Raw genomic sequence first — 24988 nt, 5'->3', positions numbered from 1 at the left:
CTGCTTCTAAATACCCAAGCTACTACTAGAACAGAATCAAAGCTTATGCCTACAAATCCTTAACAGAGCCAAGGCCCCTTCCTGCCCAGCGCTGTTTTACCCAATGTAAGGAAAAGGTGAGACAGAAAGTCTGTACCTGCACTACCCACTCATCTATGCTGTTATTTACTGTAGTGCTTAAGGTGGGCCACAGTCCTATGACACTATTTCTAAATGAAGAAAAAGGGATCAATGTTTCATTGCACAACCATTGCAGCACAGATATGGGGTTCTCTCTACCAGTGTCAGCACAGACAGGCTGCATCTTCAGGCCTGAGGAGAAGAGAATTTGGCCCAAGATGTTAAAGGGTTATTTTAAGGAATGCTTTTCTCTTTCTCCCTTCTCTCTCTCTCTCCATTTGTTTGTTTTGGAATTGATACCAGGAAAAAAAAATGTAACTAGGAAACAGAATACATAACCGCCTGAGGTGATGTACAAGAAGTTTCTTCGCATTCTCTGACTTTTTCCTGGTTAAAACCAGTTTGCCTGGGGATGGGCCAGCTCGGTTTCGGCTTCTCCTGCTTTCCCAACATTCCACAGAATAGCATGACCTTCATTAACTCAACACAGCAACTGGATCCAGCTAACAAAATCCAACACATGTAGGCACTTGTCCCCCTCTCCTCAAGGGTAGAGAAACACGGATACCGTTGTTCCAAAACTGGCTTTGTCATTTCCAGTCCTTATCCTCGCACAACAGATGCTATCAGCACTGCTCCTTGCTGGTCAAAGGCTGCAGCAGCTTCTCTGCACCCTTTCTGCTTACTGGATTAACACCCAGTTGCTCTCTTAACTGTGGATCTAGTGAGAGAACTTTGCAAAAAAATAGTTTGCAAGAAATGATAAATAACTAGTAGCCAGGGCTCTATACTTGTGCTGGCTGGGTGTCAGGGCATTTGTTACTGAAAATATGGATTCGTTCACAGCTAAAAAAAAACAAACAAAACAAACAACCAAAACCAACAAACCAAACAGTGACAGAAAATTTCAGAATTGTAGCAGTCTGGACATGGTCTGATGGATTTGGGGGCACGGGGGAAGGAAAGGTCTAGTCAGCCTGCAATATTACATATCTGGAGATACAACAGAGATAGTGGGGAATGCACTAAAGATAATAGACTGGCCTCATATTTCAGTGTTTGTTCAAACTTTTCATGTTTTCAGATGAAATTCCATGTAAAAAAAAAAGAATCCAATAGCTATGGGCAGCAGAAAGCAAGACACTATTATGAGTTAAATAAAGCAAATTCTCTACCATTCACACTCAGGACCAGCAGTCACAAGGCCAGACTTGGCAGTAGCAGGTCTTACACATCCCCTACATCCTGCTACCTTCCATTTCTCTGTATTGACAGGTGAGCAATCAAGAGAAGCTTCAGACCTAGTAACTTCAAAATTGGACTCTGCACCTCATTTAGGGCAGAGAACTGCAGTACAAGGACCACATCCTTTTATTCACTGTGCTGTTTGTCAGGCTGTACTGTCACCTGTGACAGCCCACAAATGCTAAATTGGCTCTTAACCCTCAAAAGCTCCTTGAGTGAAGCCAGCCCTTTGCCAAGCAGCTGTGCTGCCCAAGGATGGTTCCAGGGGCAGCTGCTGAAGCCTCGAAGCCTAAAGCCACTGTGACTCACTTCAGCTGCAGATGAGTATCTGCTCTAACCAAGGCTGTGATGCTGCTCCAGTCACTTCCTCAAGGACATGAAAGCTGAACACCTGCTCAGGGAGGTTTCTTCCACCCTAGAACAAGGAAGACCCTTGACATAATTCTGACCATGATGTAAGTCGAGGTACTTTCCAGACTGAGACCCTTTTCCCTGTTCTGTAGAAGTCACACAAAACTCCATGAAGGCCACAGACTAAGTAATCAGAATGGAGATGGGCAATGGGAGACAGAGGAGGAATAAGTCTGAGTGAAGCGTTGCATAAGCAGTGGTAATGTTTCAGTGGGGTTGGTTAGTTTAGTCTGTCATATCAGCAAAATAAGCAGAGGAAAGTGAAAGTGTTTCATATTTATGAAGTTCCATAAATAGTTCACAGGACTTTGCTCCTCGGTAAGGATTCCAGGTACCACAGTAATACCAGAAGGAATAAAAAGTACTATCAAGCTTGTACAGCAGTCACTATATCTCTGCTATTTCAGCAAATGGACAGAAGTCTGTCATTTTTATCCCCACTTTAATCTCAGACATAATCATCTGGTGGTGTGTATATTTAACCAATTTCCTCACTCTAGAGCACAAGAGCTCCACTAGCAGACAGCACCCTGGATGCTGCTACAAAGATTCTTACTGTTATGAGCATATATATCAAAACAACCACTGCATTTAGAGCAATCAACATGAGAGGTGGCCTCACCATACTCAAATTCCAAAATAGTTTTGGGCACACATTCCCATCTGTCATGGTCCTTCCCCATGGGGAGTCTAACCACCACTTCACCATTTACTGCTACAAGAACAAATTTATGCCACCTAGTTTTACAGATCTAACAGCTAGTTATCCAAGTCCCTGCTAGCACTGTGTAGGTCCCCTGTGAAGTCAATCCAAAGAAATAAGCATCTCCAGAGGGCAAATAACTTCATCCCACTTGTTCAGTGAGATGATGGTTTCTGGAAAAGCCTACAGTACAAGATAAAATTACTAGTTTGGACTAGATTCCTTGCCTCTGCAAGGCTGAAGTTCCTCAAAATGAACTCTACATGGATGGCACTGTACAGTGCAGAACTTCACAGACCCTTCCACATAGAAGCTGGAAAATCTTTTATCAGCCATTTCAGCTGAAATCATTTATTACTAAGATGGTCCTTAATCATCTTCAGTGCAAGTCATTCTTGGCAGATAAGTAAAGCTGTGTCTCCCCAGCTTTCAGGGAGATGCTCAGATGGCCCACCACTGCCTCTGTTCTACTTTCCTGCTTATTTTGGTCCTTCAAAAATCCTAAAATTACATGGTTTATCTGTGCCTTCATTTCCATGTTTTACACATGATGTTCAAGTCATGTTCTTACAATATTATAGGCCTTGTCTGGCATCGAGAAAGTTTTAGTCAAGAGTGTTTTATGTTACTGGAATTGCTTATACAAAATTCCCCTTTACAGATTAATTTATGAGAGAAGAAAATCCTGTACTTATCTTAATTACTTTATTGATTCTTGGGAAAAGAAATACAAACTCAAGCTGGGAAGAAGGAAAGATAACATGCACTTGTCTTTCACATGCAGTCAAAATCTTTCCATTGATGCTGTTTTATAATGCCCAAGATCCACTCTTCTGCTCTAGAGTGGCAAAAACTGATCCTTTTCTTTCCCCCATTCCCGTGAGAGAAACAACTAGAGAGAAACAGCAAAAGGGGAAAGACAGGGAGAGACAGACTAACCTATGAAAGCTTTTATAAACTACAGCTTTACAACAAGGTTATGTGCATTCACATAGAGCATCGTAGAGCAAGGCAGAACCAACTGTGAACTCCCTGTGAAGCAGCAAAAGAAAAACCACTGCTAATGCAGGGGGTAGGATGGTTTAAGGAGTCCAGAGAATGGCAGGATTCAGACACATTAGGGTGAGGAGAGATTGTTAGGATGTCCCGGTCTGAACCGTCCACCCCCACAGAGCTTCTCTTGTCCATGCCTGCACAGAAGCCACAGCTTGTGCTGGCTGTTACCTTTCCCTAATGCTCTCTCCACTGAAGACAGGACAGGGAGCTCAGAGGTTTCTGTTCATCTCTTTTCACTGCCTAGTAAAACACAGGCCCCTTACATACCCAGCTCTTCTGGGGACAGGCTGAGCTCCGATGGTGTGACCTCGGTAATTAGCGCAGGACTCGTTACAGGCATGTCGTGATCCGCCCTGAAAAGGCCAGGACACATGGCTGCACTCGGTCATCCATCATGCAAAGCCTTCCTTCCCATCCAGCTTCCAGCCAGGCCACTGAGCAAGGCCAGGTTTAATCCCAGGCTATGAGTGTGCATGAGAGCATACTGCTGGAAAAGAGCGGATTAGCAGGAGCTGGAGTTCCTCCTCGCTCCACAAGTATTGCTAGGGCTGAAGTGCTGCAGGCTGACTCACACAGCTCCCCACCCGCCCTGAAAGAAACAATCTTCCCAAAGACCTATGAACTGAGACACAAAACTTACAGGTGTGCCGAAAGGGAAAAAGAAAGGCAGACAAAAGAACAGATCCTAAAGAAACACCAGCTTGGATATTTTATATTTTCTAGGATCTTTTTTTTTTTTTTTTTTTTTTTTTTAAAGAAAAGTAATGGAGAAAAATCACTTTCTTAAATTTAAAAGATTCTTACTAAGTGATTTTTATAAAAGCTAGCTACTGCTCAACGGAGATGTACTGGCTACATTCTAACCAGAGCAACAACATAAAAACTGGAAAATTAAAAAGTAGTAGTAGTTTTCGCTTTTGAACTCTGGCTTTTCTCAGCTACAGGTTTTCATCTGAGTTTTGAAGCCCAGCCTGGTCACACAACTCAACCAGAAGAGCAGGAATGCACAGCCTTTGGTAGCAAGGACATGAGAATAAGCAGGCAAAGGATGAGGGTCCCTATCCTCTCCCTGCTGCCAGGAATGGAACACCACCATGGCAACACCATGCGAGCCTGGGTGTGATCTGAGGGATGGAAAAACAATCACTTCTTCCTACAGCAAAACTGTGAAGGATCAACAGGTTTTCTGTACTATTTAAGGGATTAAAAAAAAATAATAAAAAGAAAATACCAGTTGGCTTTTATTAAGAATGGCTGCCTCAGGTTAGAGGTTACTCTAACAGACATTATCACCAATTGGTTTGAGTTCTTTGGCTGCTGCCTGAGCAGAGCTGGAAAACAGATTTGTACTCCCTGCAATAAATTATTGACTGCTATGACTCTCAGGAAGGCCAAGGTGTGGTCCTTGCTGGCAGGTGAGAGGGTGTTTGTTTGCCAGCCGTTCCCCTAACTGGAGGAAAGGTGCTCATAAAGTAAAACTGTAGAAGAAAAGCCAAAAGAGAGAGGCAGAATTCCTGTAAGTGACTTTTGGGTGTTCAGTGGGCACACAGATTTTGACCACATTGAACCACAGAAGTGTCCTCAGAGCACCAGGGCACCCCACAAGAAACCTGGGGGCTGGAGATGTCTGTGTGAAAATGCACGGCACTGGCTGACCTTTGCTACGTCTCCTGCTCCAGAGCCACAAGTAAACATGATCAGGAATGCAGAAAGCACAGATCACACACACCACACAGAGCAGCCACATGGAACACACTGTGGTTCTACCAGGCCACTATTTACAGCCTCTACAGGACATTCCTGCCCTGTATTCGGGTGGGATTTAATCAACTCTCTGCAGGCAGGCAGGGAAATATCCTTACCCCTTTGCTTCCTTGGGGAGCAAAATGAAACTGAAAGGTAAAATAACTAAAAGTCTGCCCTGTGATCCAGAAGCAGATTTCACCACCTTCTGCCTTCCAACCCAGCTCTCATTCCTGCAGACCACAGCACCTCTCAGAACTGCTCCAGGTGAGCAGATAACACTCACGTACATCATACCCCAGAGGAGGAAAAGTCATAAAGAAAAGGGACTCAAGGATTCAAAGGTTTGGTGTGATTTATAACCAGCACCCTGGGAATGGTAGAGGCTGATAGTATTCGAAAGCAAGCAATGTAAGAGCATAAAATTAGAGCTGGAGCTAAGATGATGTTCTAAGTGTAATGACCTGACTGCAAACAGCAGCTCCTTTCACACTTCCCCAGTGTCCTCAGAAGCCTTCAGACACAAGGTAATTCAGATTTCATTCATGATTCCCTGGTACTACAACAGTTAACATCTCAGCACCCTTTCCCCCTATTTTGCCTCTTATGAAGCAAAAGATTAGTTATAAATTTATTTAACAATCCCAACTTTATCAATAGTATCATTCCTTAGGGCATCGTCAGTGCAAAACCCCAAGGGATGTAACATTAAATGCCTGATGTCCTTAAATCTTGTGAAGTATTTTCTAGGGATTTTGGTTGCTGAAAGCTTCAATGACATCAGGCTGTTCAGAGTTAACCTTTGTGGGTGTTTTCACCATTCTGACCTCCTATTCTAAAACACAGCTGCTAATTCCTCCACGTTAGAAAAAGGACATTTTAATAAACTTGACAGCTCTACTTCGTATCATTATAAAGTAATGCTCCTTGCTAACTCCTGGCTGTAAAAAGTTGGACTTGACACTAAATCATAGGCTCTGGAAACAAAAAAGATATCATGGCTAGCCTTAGAGCAGTGAGCACAAAAATTCCCAGGTGAAACAATCCATGGTCAGAGGCTCTCAAAAAGAGCACACTGAACTTCAGAGCCCTGAAGTTACAGCCTAATTTCAGTACTTGGGAATCTTAAATAAAGCCTCCATGCAAGCCTTTTTAGGATTATGGCCCTCAGTAGTTTCTAACTGAAGAAATGAAGACTATCATTATATAGCTCTGGAAAAGGTTTATTCCCAGATAGATCCTATTTACAGGTCAAAATTCTACCCTGTCTTGTTTACATGCAACTCCCATAAAAAAAAAATAAATTAAACACCATCCCCTGAAGATCATGGGATTGTGCAAGTGCCCACAGGCTGCAGAGCATGTTCAGCCTGGAGGTTCCTCTGAGCAGCACCTCTTGCTCCCTTGGTCTCCTGGGTGCCAGGGCTGCCCTAGGCTGGGAGGATTGACAGCCAAAATCTGTGCACTGCCGTTACATACCAGCTCATTTAGAGCCAGCTGCATTCACAGCTCTGACCACACTGCAGATGTACTCTGAGAGGAGCAGAACAACCCCAAAAGCTTTTGAAAAACTAGCCCTTGAGGGCTAATTTCAAAGTCAAACTTTGTGCCTATCACAGGCCTGATAAATCAGCGGTTACAGAAAAATGAGTTCCTACAGAAATAAGAAAGGTGCTGCAATTTAGTTAATTTGGGAGTTAAGGCTTTCAAGATCACTGGCATTTTTCCTGTATCAGCCATATCTTGGTGGGCTGACACAGGTGAAATCAAAATGTCAAATTTTTAAATCAAAAACACCTGTTGGGACAACGGAGTGCAGCATTTCTTGCTGAAAGTAACTTTCAGTTTCTTTTGATTAAAAAAAAAAAAAAAAAAAAAAAAAAAGAAAAAGAAAGGAAAAAAATTACATTTTTTGCTTGTTTGTTTTAATTCTCCTTATGAGGCAGCCAATCTGGCTGGCAGCCCCCTCCCTCTCCACGCTGCTGCTGAATTTTGATTGTGTGGGGAAGATGGGATGGCTGTTAACCTCTGTATGGTGGGGTCAGCATCACAACATGCTCCTCCAGCAATCCTACACCTCCTGTCACAGCATTCCTCTACCTCCGCTTGTTTTTCCAAGTTTAATTAAAATCCACTGCAGTTTTTTTCCCATCTGCTCCGAGGGGTTGAGTGGCTCGGCTGTGTTTCTGCTTCTGGAAAGCAGCAGGAACAGAGGGGTTAATGCTCTGTATTCAGAACAAAAACCACAGAGCTGAGGCAGATCTGCACTCATCCAATCCATTCCCTGACAAAACTTGTTGCTAGTCCTGTCTGCACCATCCTAGATCTCCCAGGTTTCACTGGCTTCTAGCCAAAAGTGTCGTTTTACTCTCATAATGAAGGGGGCCAGAAGGATTTATCTTTCCCAACCTCTCCCTACATTATGTCCATCCCTGCAGAGCAATCTTCTTGTTTTTCCACATTTTCTTGCAGTCTGAAACCCTCCCAAGGGCATATCCCCAAGGATCTGCTGAGATGGAGGGCTTCTCAGTTTACAGCTTCTGCCTACAGTGCTGTATTTAGCCCATTAAAAATCCCAATAAGGTTACACATAAAAGCTCCTTCAAAGTTTTGGCCCTGACACTTTACTCCTCACCTTCTAAATCAAGTTATTCCTTATTTGAAAATCTTCAGAAATTGTTTGGAGGAGGGAATGACCTATTCTGAGGATTTAAAATTAGATCAAAAGTATAAAGTTGCTTCCTCCAAAGCCACTCTACTACTAAACAAGGAAACGGTCACACAATAAAATTTCCACAAGAAGAATGGAGTCTGTAAACTGAAGCTGTCAGAGGTGAGGAGGGAAAAAAAAAAAAAAAGGGGGGGAAAAAAAGGCTAATGCTGTATATTTATTAAAATCCTGCAAGCTAATTCAACAATATACTATACAAATTACAGTTCCTATCTTCCAACTTGCACCAGGAACTGACTCCTGCAAAACAACCACCCTTCCCAAAAACCTGCATGGTTGAACATTCTCCCTAGGCACTAAGTCAGGCTGAGACACTCAGGTTAAGGGGGAGATGCCAGTTTTGCCTTGGTCTGCTCAAGTCATCTGCTTCTCTGCTGGAGTCTGGGGCTTAGAGGCAAGTGCAAAGTCTGCCCACTGCATCTCTCCTTCCTCTTTCCAGGCTCTTTTCTCCCTTTAACAGATCCTGACTTAGTCACATTATTCCCACTGACTCATGAAAGCCCTCCCAAAGCACAGAAAGCACACCTGAAAAGCAATCAAATAAACCATCCAGCCCTGTATAATGATATGTCAGGTTTCTCTGGAAGTTTTTTTGCCCTGGGCCTGGAAGACTAATCCAAAAATAAATTGTTCTTCTGCTGGCCTGTGAAGAAAACTCAACAGTAAAAGATCTGCAGCTGGAACTTAACAAATAATCCCCCTGACAAAGAACAAATACCTGTTCTTCTAACGTGGCTTCTGTGACTCCACTGGCTCAGTCACTACTAAAGCTGGAGTAGAAACCTTCCTTATTTGTAGGTTAAGTGAGCAAATACAAATTTGAAAGCAGGGGGAAAGATCCTGAAGCCAGGAAGCACTATTTTTACACACTAATTGCTGATAAAACCACACTTAGGGAAAGAATGAACATCCATTGTTCCCCATTGCCATGGTCTACTGAAGGGAATCTCAACTAGATCAAGCCTGCCTTGAGTTTTACTGTGTGTTTTGATTCCAGCTTTGATAAGGTCACACCTTAGAAGAGCCATGCATAGTGTAACAGATGGGGATAAAGCTTTCAGCTACTCCCAGACTCCGCTAATAGCATTTCTAAGAGAAGAAAAATCAAAATTTTTTTTGTATTTATATAAATAGGTATGGGTTTTCAAGTTACTTTGGCTCCCACCTCATCCCACCAACCCACACAGGGATGATTGTGCTGCAGTGGAGGCTGTGACAGCTGAGAGTGCAGGGGCAAATACCCACTCAGGCAGGAGGAGCACCTAGAGCTGCCTCCCCAGGGATCAGCATCACACCCTGCTGAGCCACACTCCTCAGGGAAGCAGCTCCAGCCATGAGCTCTGTAACCTCCACGTCTCCAGACCCAAAACTGACTCTCCTACAGTGTCAAACACCAGTCTGTGCCCAGACTTTTCTTCTGGAATAAGCCAGCCATCCCCCACTGCTCTTCACATTTGGCACCAATTTCACACTCTGGATTCTCCCCTCTGAACCCTCACGCTCTGCCAGCTTGGGATCCAGTCCATCTTGGGTGTCACTGGTAAGACAGCAGCACTGTCAACTACAGGATATACTACAGAATTTTAAAAAAATAAAAAATAAATTAAGAAAAACATAACATAGAATAGTGAGGTAATGGTGACCTAATTTCCTAGACTGGCTGTCTGCTAACCACAACTTTAAGGTTTCAGAGACTTTGGCTCACTATCAGCTTGCACTAAAAATGCCTTCTCTGCAAACCAGAAATAAGCCTATTATGTTGTTTTCAGATAATACCATCAAAAAAAAAAAAAAAAAAAAAAAGGAACGCCACCAACTTGCATCCCCATGAATAACAACCCCAAAATCTTTTCTATTCATGTCAAACCTTTACAAGGAATGTGACCTATTGTATAGAAAGGAGCTTAACTCTCATCTATCACAAGAATGATGCTGTCACAAAAATCACCCCATACCAAAATTTCTACAACACAGACTTAATTTCCAGTGAATTATGTTAGAAAGGCCTTGAGTTTAGTATCACTTCATATCAGGTAAAGAGATAAGAGGTGACATTATTAGCCCTAATGCAGAAAATGAACTGTGGTGGGAAAGTTTTGGGAACTGCATGCCACAGGAATGAAATGCTAGCATAATGTGGACAGCAATGTGCTTAAGACGGCGGCAGCTGGGCCGAGGCAGAAGAGGTCATGCTTAGCAAAGCCTCTGGAATTCCAAGGGATGGTACTGCAGTGACATAAAGGAATTTCACAGGATGTTGTATACTCAGAGTGCGAAAAAGCAGAAGATTCTGCACCAGACAGCAACAGCTAAGGTGAAAAGTTTTGGAAGAAGATCTAAGGAGGAGGCTATACAGTAAATAGAGATAAGAGCAGGAGTCAAAGGGTGCCAAAAGTGAAAATATTTCAGCTTGGAATGAAATAACAAGATGACTCCAGAAGTCAGTTTAAACCTCTATTTAAAAATATGTAGGTAGATACTTATAAAAGCTTCTCTTGTCTATTTATGTGTTGGACATATAGAAGTATAGCAAGACCAAAATATGGTTGTGGTCCACTCTCCCCTCACCATGCTTCAGTGTACAACATTTGCACATCATTTTACAATTGCTAAAAAGCAAAGTAATGAAATTAAATTGAAAGAGGACTAGATCGGTGAAGGAACAGAGCCACCATATGTCAAGTGATGTTTGATAGATGTGAGCTCAAAATAGCTTCATCAGTTTACAGCCATATGTGCCTACATTGTTCATGCTTGGGGGTTAGTGTGCACAAGTGCTCAAAACCACAACTCAGCACACCAGACAGAGCAAAATACCCAGATGAGGCTGCATTTACAAAACTAAAACAGCTATAGAAAAGCTGCAGAGGAGAGGAGGACAAAAGTCTAGCCAAGTTTAAGATGGGGCTTAAGGAAACTGAGACAGAGTTGCCTCCTCAAGGACTAAGGTCAGTGAGGCTCCTCCATCTGTAGCCATGGATCATGGCAGAACTGTGTCTTAGAAATGCCAGTACCACACATGGGAACCAGTGAAGAAGCAAAGTATGAGGTTAGAAATCCAGAAGGCTTCATTGAACAAGGCTCTTGGGTGCGCACTCGGGCCTGGTACTGGCCCAAGGGCCCTGGAGAATGTGGAGAGCATTACTCAAAGGTAAACAAGCACATAAATGTTCACATAATAAATAAATAAATAAATAAAAATAAAGAACAGCTTTGTTGAAAAGGACCTTAAAGACCATGTGGTTCCTACCCCCTGCCATGGCAGCGACACCTTCCACTATCCCAGGCTGCTCCAAGCTCTGTCTTGGACACTTCCAGGGATGGGGCAGCCACACCTTCCCTGAGCAGTCTGTGCCTCACCACCCTCACAGAGATTTTTTTCCTAATAGCTAATGTAAACCTATTCTCTGTCACTTTGAAGCCATTCCCCCTTGCCATGTCATTCCAGGCCCTAATAAATAGTCTCTCTCCACCTTCCTTGTCAGCTCCCTTCTAGCACTGGAAGGCTGCAAAAAGGTCTCCTTAAAGCTTCCCTTTCCCAGGCTGAGCAATCCCAATTCTCCCAGCCTTTCCCCACAGCAGAGCTGCTCCATCCCTCTGATCATCCTGGTGCTTCCTCTGGATTGGCTTCAACAGGGCCATGTTCTTCCTGTGCTGGGGCAGCTCTGCAGGTGGGGTCTCACCTGAGGGGGGCAGAGGGACAGAATCTCCCCTCCCCTGCTGCCCTGCTTTAAGTGTGTTCCCAAAATCAGATCCAAGACATTTGCTAATACTGATTAACTTGTATAAATCCCAATTCACTTCCTTAACAGCATATTATTACTATTCCAGAAACAGTCCAATGAAAAACAATCAGGGAAATGCCAAATACCAAACCCTATACATTATCACAAACAACTCAGGGAGGCAGGTTGATTCCCAGCAGAAGAGACAATTTTGAGGAGACCTTTTTGAGATTTTTTTATCAGTACAGGAGGGACAGACATCGTTCACACGCCAACTGTTTCACAGGGCTAAGAGGTCCAGAAATGAAGCAGTAGTGTAAAAAGAAGAACAGAAGTACACAGATTTGTTTCAATGCCTGGTTAACTCAGGCAAATGCAACTTGGAGAAGAAATCTGAAGTTTTTAACTGAGCTTAGAGCAGACTTACTAAATGGCTGTCCTGGATGAATCTGCCTAAGCTCCTGGATCTAGTGGTTTTTGTTGGACCAGTTGCTGCTGAAAAGTCAGCCAACAGTAAAAATTCCAGATCAAGAAGCTCAGAAAGAAAAAAATACAGTGAGCACAGGCCACCTGATAATCCTTCCAGAATAGTGAAAAACAAAATTATTCCAAAGACTGCCTCCTTTTCCTAAAATGTCCTAAATTTTGCTAGTCACACCACCATCAAGCAGACAAAGCCATCAAGTTTGCTCATCTGCACTGTGCTAAGAAGCTCAAATGCTGCAGATCACTGAGAGTGTTCAAGAAAAACAGGAAATTTACCATTCTTATCACATATAGATATATATCAGAGAATCACCAGGTTGGAAGAAACCTTCAAGATCATCGAGTACAACCCAATTAAACCATGGCATTAAGTTGCTGTGTCCAGTCTTTTTTCGAACACATCCACATGACTCCAGCACCTCCCCAGGCAGACAATTCCATTACTTAATAATTCTTTCCATAAGAAACTTTTTCCTAATATCCAACCTATATTTCCCTTGTTGCAGCTTGTGTCCCCTGGCTCTGTCAGTGCTGCCTGGAGAAGAGCTTGACCCCACCTGAGCACAGCCACCTTTCAGGGAGCTGTACAGAGTGATAAGGTCACTCCTGAGTCTCCTTTTCTCCAGGCTCAACAACCCCAGCTCCCTCAGCCCTTCCTCACAGGGTTTCTGTTCCAAGCCCCTCACCAGCCCTGTTCCTCCTCTGGATGCACTCAAGCATCTCAAGGCTCTCCCTGAGCTGAGGGGACAGAACTGGGCACAGCACTCAAGGTACAGCCTCACCAGTGCCAAGCACAGGGGAAGAATGAGCTCCCTGCTCCTGCTGGCCACACCATTCCTGAGCCAGGCCGGGGGCCATTGGCCTTCTTGGCCACCAGGGCACACTGCTGGCTCCTGTCCAGCTGCTGTCCATCCCTTCCTGCCTGGGCACTGTCCACCCACACCATCCCCAGCCTATAACACTGCATGGAGGCCAAAATGCAGGACTCAGCACTTGGATTTATTAAACCCCATCCCATTGGACTCTGCCCATCCATCCAGACATGCCAGGTATCTCTGCAGAGCCCTCCTACCTTCCAACAGATCAACACATGCTCCCAGCACAGTGTCATCTGCAAATTTACTGATGGTAGACTCAATGCCCTCATCCATGCCATCAACAGAAATACTGAACAGGACTGGCCCCAGCACAGATCCCTGAGGGACACCACTGGTGACTCATCCCTAGCTGGATGCAGCACCATTCACCACCACTCTCTGGCCATCCAGCCAGTTCTTAATCCAGCAAAGAATGCTCCTGTCCAAGCCATGGGCTGCCAGCAAAATATTAGGAAAGCCCTTGGTCTCTCAAAATATTTCATATCTAAATGGCAGTCATGAGCTCCTCTAATGTGTCACAGCTGCTTCCAAAGTGATTATTCAGCAGAACTACCAAGAGAACAAGGGAAGACACTTCTCTGCATCCCAGCTTTCAAACACGTCTTTCTCAACTCAACTGTTCTACTTTCCCCCAGCTTTATTGCAGAAAAATCCTGAAGCCATTAGATCTTCCCAGTATTGCTAATGTGATATTTACAGGATGCTTCCTTACACTGAGGTCTGTTTGCACACAGGGATCTCAGGTGCCATTTTCCAGACTGCCTCCAGGAAACAAATTCCTTGATAAGAAGAAAAAAAGATAAGTGATGTTCAGTCTTCCATTTCAAGGAAACAGGTAAAAAGTCAGCAATATTTTTCAACCAGACTTTTCCTTCCTCTTGCCAAGCAGTCCTTGCAGTGATAGCAACCCAGCAGCCAAAATAGGTGTGTCCATGGAAATGAATTTGCAAGGACTGATCCCCATTTGTCACACTATTCATGAGATAATGAATGATCACATTCCAAGAACCCATCTCAGGGTGAGCACATACTAATCTGTGGTGAATCTTACGCCCTCAAAAACCCACCAAACCACCAAATTCTATTCAGTGCATATCCATGAACAAGTTTGTATTGTTCAGGTCTGATAGACAAGATATCTTGAGGTAAGGCTGGTTGAATGGCCTCTCCTGAACAGCTCTATAGATAGATGTTCCTACAGAAATATATCCCCTAGAAAGACACAGCTTTTCTAGGCCATATATACCAAAAAAGTCTCTTGTAGTAGTTCCTTCCAGTATGCACCTCAGATATTATCAAAGCTGAGAGCATTGTCAAATTCCTACTCCTAGCAATTAAAGAATTCAGAAAGTTTTAAATGTGCATCCAGAAAACTGTTGACACTTAAAGGTATGTTTTCAAAGCAGCTCATGGGAGGTACATGCACAAATCCCATCATTTGATAACTGGATTAGTGAACTGTGCTTTGAAAATATATCCCAGACTGTTTTGGCATTAACAGATCTCAAAAACATTAAAACTCCCTCTAATAACTACTGTCTGAAAATTCCAGGTAGCCAGCTCCAATTAATCCCTTGTCACATCTTCTACATGGGCAGCATACCTTCTTTGTATGACAGGATTCATAGTGGAAGAATGACCAAACTGAATTTTGATCACTGGAGTGAATTCATTATTTCAACCATATTAAAAAAGAATGGCATTTGTTTTCTTCTTATGATAAGCACAGGGGAAAGGAAATACAATCAAGTTTTATTATGGAGTTTTACATTAAATAAAAATTATGGCACATTTTAATAAACCCAAAACCAGTAGTTAGCAAACTAGAATACCAGATGCTCTAAATCAGAAACCTTTATTAGATCCATACTTATGGCACTTTATACCAAATGAAAATTTGGCACCAGCTGAGGGGTTTTGATCTGTACAAGTATCTTTCAATCTTTCATAAAAATCAAAGCAAACTTGCCAGCATACTTACACAAAACTTGCAGGAGGTTTTATGATTCAGCCAAAATTCCCAAAGCCATGAGAATTTCAGTTAGCCAAGGGAGACTTAAATCTCCAGTGGTTCAGACAAATCTGAGCATTGATTTCTGCTGCCAATCACTCAGCTGAAATGCAGATGTCTGAAGACTTTCATTGTTGTGCTACCTTGTGGAATAGCAAATGTGAAGAGAAAGAAACTTTTAGTCCTCACTAACTCCAAGTTACCCCAGCTCTGTAGTAAAATACAGAACAGCTCATCCAACTAAAGGGAATTCATAACCATAACCATGCCTCCATGTAGCTCAGGGTTTCCTGTAGGCAACTGCTCCCTTCCTACAGACCTAGCATAGGTCTTGCCAAGGAAAATCTTGGTTTTCCTACTGAAGCTCATGCCAATCAACATGCTAGCAAACTCATGCTGGAGTTCCACAAAGTCACAAAAAGAACATGGAAAAGACACTTCTGCTGCTGCATAGCCATGCTGTGATCCATGAAAAGGGAGTGCTGGTACACATGTACAGCCTTTGCAGGCCTTGGCTTGGACTCCAGAGTAGAGAAGGGCTGCCACCAGCCTTGAGTGAGAATTTGAGAAGATGAGGAAGGCGTTGCTTAAGGCTCAGACAGCACACAATTGGTGACCCCTGCAGAGGTGCCTTATTGCCTTACGTGACTCTCAGCCCTCTGCCATCAGGCCATCATGCCATATGATCCCATTCAGAAATGTGTCAGACTCCTGCCCACATTCTGGCAGAAGCAAAAGGGTAACTGTTTCACTCCTAGTCTGCTGCTCCTCGTGACAATTTTGTAAGTTTAAATAACTTGCCACCCTGACTGGTATTTACCCCTTCCTGTACTGCTCAATGGGCCCGATCCCATGACCTTTCAAAAGGTTTAATTTCCCAGGTGGGTTGGATGTGGCAGAGCAGACCTTCACGTCCTGACAGAGCAGAGATTCCCAGACTGGTCTGAAAAGGGACTCCTGAAACAGAAGATATCTGGTGGCTGAAGCAGACCTCTGTGTGGGCCAAGCCACCCTGGGGCTCAGGCTGGTGAAACAGCATCAGCATTTCCCTTCTCCACTGGAAACACTTCACCTGCACGATCACGTCACAGCATGTGCCTTTTTCCTAACTTTATCATGCTGCTGCCTGAGAGCCATCTCCTATCACCTAAACCCAGTTTATTCCTCCTCTGCCATTTCCAGGAGTGCGGGTTACAGCGGAAATTCAGCCCCAGCTCCGACCCTGCACCACGCACTCCCACGTTTCATCTCATTTTCATTGTTCCAGCCCAAAAGGGGCAACTTCTCCTGTACAATTTTCTGATTCTTTCACATTGGTATTGTCCTTTGATGTGAATTAGAAGAGACATAAGTACCTCTCCGTTTTAAAGGGCAATCCCTAATGAATATTTGAAACAAATCTGGTTTGGGACTGAAGGAGCTTGCCCCCTCCTTGTAGCCTGAGAAGTCCCACCTTTTATAGCCTTCCACAATCTTTCATTTAGAAATTTTCTCATGCACTTTGAAAAAGTTTCAACCTTAGTTAAGCTAACAACTTTGTCAGGAAAGCATACGAGCTACAGCACCAAAAAATACAGATAGATTAGATATACTCAAGTCCTTGTTTCCAAGACAAATATATTTTATTAAAGAAGACATAGTGAATCAACTCATAATCATCTTTTAAAGTTAAAGTTTAATAAAGCAACCAGGAAACTTCAGTTTAAATACTATTGCTAATCTTGTGTTTGGACTTCTCAGCTGTTTTCTAAACAAAAACTATTAGCCACAGAGACCAGTGATTTTGCAAATAAATGGAAGCTTTATAGTAGATTAGGCACTTTTTATTACCTCAGGGGATAGACTGTGCACTTATTTAAAAAGCTTAACATTCATTTATTCACACATTTGTCTTACATGTTAAAACATTAAAGATAATTAACAGCTTCATTTTCTAAATGATTTTTAAATTCATTACTCATGTCAACCTTATCCTGAATGCAAAATGGAATTGGCCTCAACCTCTCAAACCAGTTTTTATTCACCAGCTTGCAGAGGAGAACAAATTTTTCTGCTTTTCCACCTACTAGCCGCCTTACCCACTTTGACTGAACTCTGAATAAACTGAAGAAAATATCCCCATACCAACAGAAAAAGCAACAGCTACAGTAATAAAGCACTTCCAGCAACAAGCTCTGCTTTTAGGTGCTGATTTTGTGACATCCCCAATTTTAGTAGCTAGACACTCTAACATTTCAGCAACAAATATTTAAGCAGCACTTTTGCTGTTATTTAAGTGATTTTTCTGTTACTGTTGATGTATGTTTTAAAATAGACCCTCTCAATTTCAAAGTCAAGCAGGGTTTTAAAAAGTTATTGAATCAAACCTGAAAATCCAATTGACATTTTAAAACTTACTTTTTAAAGTAACGGATATTTATGTACTCTGGTATTCAGCTGGCTCAGCCTGCCTTCGGACAACTTTAGTTGCACAGCTTCCTGAAGGCATCTTAAGGCATTTTCCCCCTCATCCTCTCTCTTTTCTTTCCACAGTTCTCTGTCCTATTGAGGTCATACTAATCCAGCTATAGTTGCTCACATGACTTTTGTTCTGAGAGATGCCAGTGGCTACTGTACCATCCCTGTGAGTGGTACTTATTAAATTACGCCTCTGTACACATTGATTTATTAAAAAATAAATAAATAAAAATAAAATCCCCAGGCTGGTGCAAAATAAGTGTTAGCTAAGAGGAAGTACATGGAGTTTAATGGACAGGGATGGGCATGTCTTGCTAACTAGCTAATCAGACTCAGAAAAGCATAAACCCATATAAAACTTCCTGGTAAAACTTGGTGCTGTCACAACCAGGCAGTCACTGGAGTAGAGAAGAGTCGCTCTCCACGCTGCCGTCCTCCCTGCAGCCGCTGCAGCTCCGAGCGCTCAGTGCGCTCCTGGTTGGAGCAGTATTTGAGGAGCTGCTGCTCCGAGCACTCAGTGCGCTCCCGTTTGAAGCAGTACTTGAGGAGCTGCTGCTCCGAGCACTCAGGGCGCTGCTGGTTGGGGCAGTATTTGAGGAGCTGCTGCTCCGTGCACTCAGTGCGCTCCTGGTTGGGGCAGTATTTGAGGAGCTGCTGCTCCGAGCACTCAGTGCGCTCCTGGTTGGGGCAGTATTTGAGGAGCTGCTGCTCCGAGCACTCAGTGCGCTCCTGGCTGGGGCAGTATTTGAGGAGCTGCTGCTCCGAGCACTCAGTGCGCTCCTGGCTGGGGCAGTATTTGAGGAGCTGCTGCTCCGTGCACTCAGTGCGCTCCTGGTTGGGGCAGTATTTGAGGAGCTCCTGCTCCGTGCACTCAGTGCGCTGCTGGTTGGGGCAGTATTTGAGGAGCTGCTGCTCCGAGCACTCAGTGCGCTGCTGGTTGGGGCAGTATTTGAGGAGCTGCTGCTCCGTGCACTCAGGGCGCTGCTGTTTGGAGCAGTATTTGAGGAGCTCCTGCTCCGAGCACTCAGTGCGCTGCTGTTTGGGGCAGTATTTGAGGAGCTGCTGCTCCGAGCACTCAGGGCGCTGCTGTTTGGAGCAGTATTTGAGGAGCTGCTGCTCCGAGCACTAAGTGCGCTGCTGTTTGGGGCAGTATTTGAGGAGCTGCTGCTCCGAGCACTCAGGGCGCTCCTGGTTGGGGCAGTATTTGAGGAGCTGCTGCTCCGAGCACTCAGGGCGCTGCTGTTTGGAGCAGTATTTGAGGAGCTGCTGCTCCGAGCACTAAGTGCGCTGCTGTTTGGGGCAGTATTTGAGGAGCTGCTGCTCCGAGCACTCAGGGCGCTGCTGTTTGGGCAGCACTCAGTGCGCTCCTGTTTGAAGCAGTATTTGAGGCCGTATTTGAGGCAGTACATAAGGCAGCGTGAGCCGCGCTCAGCTGCATCGGCCGGCCGGGTCAAACAGCTTGGCAGGGACACGCACCGGCTCCAGGCGCTATAGGATAATCCTGGAGTCCTGCCCGGCATTCCTGCTCCTGCTTTCATAATCGCACACAAATTACCTGCCTCTAATGAAACCTTCATAACTGTGTGTGGAATACTGTTGCGTGCCTAATGCCTGTCTTCAGGTGCATAATTAATTGCTCTGCAAGGCATTTTAAGGCGGGGGAAGAAAAGCTCAGCATAAATGCTGATCCAACAGTGGGTAAAGCCAGTGGACTAGAACAGGAAGGCCTCCGAGAGCAACAGCTTTCAGTGAAGGCCCCTGCTATCCTCATGCAGAGGAATAACTAGGATATTATTTGTTACCATTTGGAGGAACAGCTTCTGAGCTTGGTTAGAGGTGAGCACTAATCAGCTGCTGAAATCTAAACTGATTATGTCTGAAGTGTCGACAGATGCAGAACTCCCTGAGTGAAGAATGAACATGTGTCAGCTTTTTGAGACAAGCTAGGGGAATACTTGTTTAACAGAAAAAAAGGCACATTATTTAATACTGTGCAACAATCTTATACAAATAGAATGAATCATATGGAGAACAGTGGGATAGAACGTACCAGTCTAACACATAAAAATAATTATGTCAAATTTCCTTTTTCTTCCTAGTGTAACTGAAATCTTTTCCCACCGTTGCTATTCTCTTAATTGAGTTGTCAGGGATAAAAGAGGGACAAAAAAAGGCCAAACCTCCCAGACTTGTCAACAAAGCATCCTGCTTCGCTGCTCTCTAGGATGTATATTAACTCTGTTGTTTAAACAAGCATTATTAACACGTTCTCCATTCCTCAAACACTTATCTAAATCCTTCCCCCGATCCCAAAACGATCTGTGCACATTTTCACACAGTAGCCCACCCCTACCCAAATATTATCTGCACACAACAAACCAGCAATCTTTGCCCTAAAGAATTAAGCAGGGAATTTCACACTAATACTCCCATTCCCACTCCAAAGCAGTTCGGAAGTAGCAGAAAAATCATTGTTTTAACCAGGACAGACATGTTGGCAGCCAGAGAGGAATGCCTAATTTGTAAGGACCTAAACATTTTTTAGATTTTGCCAGAGGGACACTCCATCCTGTATTCAAAACGTCATGGGACTGAAATGGAATAAAACCCCACCGGTTTCCTTTGATCTTCTCCCCCAGAGCAGCAGGGTCTCATTCAATGTATTTAGTAGAGTCAGGACTGAACAGTTCAACCTCTAAGAGGAATAAGCATCAACACTGCGCTGAATACAAGTTATGCAAACACATTAGTATTTACAGGACTGAGGCTTCAAAGATTCGAGAAGTGAAAAGAACAGAGGGACACAGAATCAAAAGTGGCACATTTCAGCATAATCACCTGCTCACACAATTACCAGAGAGAAGACAAAGCAGGCGCAGTCACCACGCTCATTGCATTAAACAAGGCAACAACTTGCGCACTTATCCCTGTCTGCACTTTGCTGGACCACATGGCTCAAAATGTGCAACAATTCCAAACACTTTGTAATATGATGAATTATAAAGGCACTGCTAAAGTATCTAAACTACATAAGGTGCTGAGCATATATATATGGAAAGAGACAGCCCATATCCCAAAAAGCTTTAATCCTCCTGAAAATTAAAATCCAAACAAACGTGTGGGTTTGAAATGTCATTGTTCAGCACCAGCCAAAGAGATATTCCAGTCTGAGTTTCTGAACCATCTGGTAAAGCATCACAACAGCTTTAAGCATCCAAGGATCTGTCAGGGGCTTTAGTTTAGAAATACTAATAATCCCATCATGTGCAGCTCCTGCTGAATGGAAGATATACCTTCTCAATGATTTATTCCCCACTCCTTTACCCAACCACACAAGGGAGAATCAGCCTGAACAAGACCTGTTAACATTTCTTCATCTGAATGCAGCATTGCTCAAATTATTTGAGAACTATTACCCAAAATCACAGTCCTTTTGCTCACAAGTCAAAGTGAGGACCTTTGGTGGGTCAAAAGGGAAGAACAATTTCCAGGAAAAGCATTAAGAAAGTATTTTGCTTTGAACTAAGTAGTTCTCCAGATTTTATGCTAGTAATTTCTTCCTTTCTTACCATTTACCTTGACTTTTACAGGTTACATTTGGGTCGAGGAAACAAAAAAAAAAATTAGGGTGGAAGCTTCATTAAAGACATTTAGCAGCTCTACACAACCCACAAAGGAAGAAACACTGGCTGGTGAGAGGAACTGAGGAAGCTCTTCTTCCACCTCCAGTCTCTGAATGTTCAGAGAATGATGCCTGCTCATCATTGAAGAAGATTTTGAAGGCTTGGCATAAAATACCCTTTTGGAAATGTATCTATAACCTGAGGTACTAATAAGGGGGTTTGGAGTTCTTTTTTCCTTTTAATTCCAATAGGGTTTATGACACCTCTACAAACATGAAGTTGAACTATCAGTTTAAGACCGTTGGTCCAAACACGTGGCTTGTGGTCAATGTGTTGCACTTGGGAGTCTTTGATAAAGTTAACAGAAATAGAAAAATGAGGTGACACAGACGCCTGAATACAGCACATCTGAAGTGCTGTTATTGCCCACAGGCTGAGAGCAGCTGCTGACTGTTTTTCAGACCAGCAGTTTGCAGTCACTAGAACATAGGATACTTCTAGGGGGACACACACACACACAAAGAAATGAAAAGCTGTTATTTAATAATTTTAAATTCACTCAGTGAGACCCATATTCAAGATGGCATTCAGTCTGGAAATCAGAAAAAAAAAAATTGAAAATGAGCACTTTTTAGAAGAAACCAGCCTTTGAAAATAGCCTCACTAGAAAGGCACTCTAAGCTCAATACACAGACTCTTCAGGGAAGTTGTTTAAAAATGCTTTGTACACAGCCAATTAACTCTAACTTATTGATTGAGATGGCATCTCTTAATTGTTCGGTTTGTTAAATATTTCTCTTTGAAGAATTTTCTTTCCGAAAAGCCACTTACACCAATTTTCTGTAGCTTGCCACTCAAGCTATCAGTGGACACATAAGAGTTATATACATAGCAATGAGCTTTTAGTAGTTAAAAAAACCAGCAGCAACAACAATAAGAAAAAATAGTGGTTCGTATTTGAAAACCGCACTGGAAAATAACCACTTACAGGTAATTCTAAATAGAGACTTGTGAAGCAAAGATAAATGCAACCAAGGTCTAATAAAGCCCTATCTGTTAAACTTGGCATCCTGTGAGCTGATACTGGGCTTTTAGCACTCACTGTTCTACAAACCACTGGAAAAAAAAGGTAATGGGTAAAACAAAAAGATGTGATGAAGTCTTCCTATTTCGCTGAAAAGACACATGTCATTGGCATGAACCCTTCAGCAAACCATAGCAGAAAAATCAGCTGTCAATCAGCTGCTGCTTCTGTATCACAAGTTGAACGGAGAGGACAAAAAAAAAATTCTCAAAAATAAGCATTAGTGATGTATAAAAGCCATTAATAAGTATGAAGACCAAAGAAATGAAGCCAGTTACAAGGTACTGCATTAAGAAGAGTCAAAACCCATAAAGTGTCAGTCCTTGCTAAACTCATATGCTGCCAGCATCTGAGCAAGAGGGACAGTTTTAGGTAAATAATGAACTATTCTTTACTAAAAATATCCAGTATAGAGTTCATGGCCTTAATGAAAAAACCTCAAATTCATCAGATAGAAGTCAGTGCTGAACGAAAACCTACGGAATGCAATTAAAAAGATTTTTCTTTTGCTGGCATCTCACTTTCCAGTGAGAACCAGTGAAAGGCAAGTGTCCCCCACAGTCTCAGTGTCCAGTTTTGTTCATCACCAGCACCCCCACTCCCTGTCTGCAAACACTAAAACACATGTGTGAGTCTACCCATGAGGGTACTCCCAAATAAGCCAAGGCACACATGTACCAAATCACAGCCAAAACTCACACTTTATACTGCTAGACCTCTGGACATAACCTGAGAGTCTCAAATCTCAAAAGCCAAGATGTGCTAAAGGCTGGTTTTTCTCCCTCTCAAAGCTGAAGAGGCTGGTGACCATCCATGAATTGGATGACACTGTTCTCAGAGGAGGAAAAGGCATATCTGAGTTACCTATACTAAACCAAGCATGCTTTTTTGGGGCAGATGAGAAAGAGGGAAATTAGATCTGAACAACTATCATGAGTGTAAAAAACAACTCGGTCATTAATAAATGACCAGTTTTTCAACCAACAGCAGAGCTGGCTAAAAATAATAGTAATTTAATTTGAAATGGAAAAAGAAGAGTTCTTTTAATTAGAAATTATTTTTCAATGAGCTCTAACAAAAAGAAAGTAGAGGAATAATAAAATACATGGAAATGTAGTATTAGACATACTCGCTGTTTTGTGGCCCTTGCTACAGCAATATCATCTCTCTGCTCCATCCACAATTTTCCTTGCAAGATAAAAACCAGGCTGACCAAGGACCTCACTCCATATAATTCATTTCTCCACAAATAAATATAAATAATACTCCCACTCTTCCTCACTCAGCTACTATTTATCATTTATAATCACCTTCACTCCTAGATAAAGTATGTTTCCAGCTCTCTACATCAGGGGATAACTTATAGCCACAATGCAAAAATGTGTTTGCCCAGCTAGGGAGAATTCAGAGCAAAAAGGGAAGTCCTGCAGGATGTGCTGGTCTCTGATAGCCAAACCTCTGAACTGTTGCATGAAGAAACAAGTCTGAACAAGGAAAAGGAAATGTACACATAAGACTTTGCATTTCTATAATACTTCCTCTCCACTGTTCTCTACAGAAGAACAAGGCATGAATCTTCATCATCCCCATCTAGCAGGGATGAAACCCTGGCAGAGGAGAGGGAGAATGTCCCCAAGATAAAAAGGCTACTTTTGGAAAGCAAAGTTCACACTAACAAGTGTTACTGGCTCTCAGGATACTGCTCATACTACCAGCCTTGTTTTTCCCAACACAAGAGTCCCACCACGTAAGTGCTTCTCCAACACAACAAAAGGCATTGAACTTGGAGTTCAGGGAAGCAGGAGGAGGTGGGGAGAGAAGGGGAAACCGGCAGAGTTTCAAATCTTTGGTGCGTATTTATAATGTTGTAGAGAAACTGCATTTCAGGATGGAATGATTATTGATTTCTTAATGGATTACTGCTGCACAAATTTACACTCCCCCCCCCAAAACATCAATCTTAGGATAATAATTATAAACCTATCACAGTGCATAGAGCATTCTGACTGAGTAGAAACTTATCGCTATCTGCCGGGAAATGGTCAGTTTTCTAATTTCTCCCCCTCCAACCACATTACAGCATGGCAAGGAGCTACTGGAAAATACATGCTATTATAAAACAAAGTTTGTAATAGCCACAGGACATACCTCCAGTCAACTTTCATTAAACGGGCTCTTTTAAACTACTGCCCTTAAGACAGTGCCTGATCCATTAGAGAACAAGTTAATTAGTTATTAGAATCCTTTTATGCTATTTTTCTCATTGTAATGAAACACACAGCATTGAGTGAGATTCCTTAATGGGCAACATACATTCACAAACCCACACACCCTCTCTTTTTCTGCTTACCAGCCTACAGTCAAATGTTTCTGTAGCTAAGTAATTTTTTAGCAAAGGCATCCATAGAACAGCTTTGCTACAAGCAGAATCATGTTGCAAAAATGACTGAAATACCACCAAGACTCCCCTTAACTTCAAGAAGTGTCAGACCAAATCACAGGAGATGAGGCACTACGGAAACTTAAAAATCATTCTGAACCCAAAAACTCAACACCCCAAAGTTTATGCAGGATGCACAAATGTGTGCTGCTGTTCAGTGGTTCCCACTCACCACAACTGTTTGACTAAAGGTGTTAAATGAGGTTACAGTCCAAATGTGAGCTGTGAGCTAAAAACAATCTGCAAAAAGGCTGGTTGTGAACCCAGCACCTCTA

The 24988-nt window shown here is 42.9% G+C and overlaps 1 protein-coding gene across 4 annotated transcripts in view; it reads right to left on the bottom strand.

Moving 5' to 3' along the window:
- The window catches only part of IKZF2 (IKAROS family zinc finger 2), a 111425-nt gene that overhangs the window by 66802 nt on the left and 19635 nt on the right, over positions 1 to 24988 (bottom strand). The window contains exon 1 of one of the 4 annotated variants that reach the window (XM_056496584.1): positions 3803 to 4066. The exons of the other annotated variants lie outside the window; for them this stretch is intronic. Coding sequence (XP_056352559.1) covers positions 3803 to 3908 — 106 coding nt within the window. The 5' untranslated portion in view covers positions 3909 to 4066. Of the gene's footprint in view, positions 1 to 3802; positions 4067 to 24988 lie in introns of those variants that run through there. 4 annotated transcript variants of the gene reach the window in all.

The sequence above is a fragment of the Oenanthe melanoleuca genome, chromosome 7 (genome assembly GCF_029582105.1).
Source record: "Oenanthe melanoleuca isolate GR-GAL-2019-014 chromosome 7, OMel1.0, whole genome shotgun sequence".
In the NCBI taxonomy this organism is placed as follows: domain Eukaryota; kingdom Metazoa; phylum Chordata; class Aves; order Passeriformes; family Muscicapidae; genus Oenanthe; species Oenanthe melanoleuca.
Note: the sequence above shows the minus strand (reverse complement) of the source record. Positions and strands in the feature narration are given on the sequence as shown.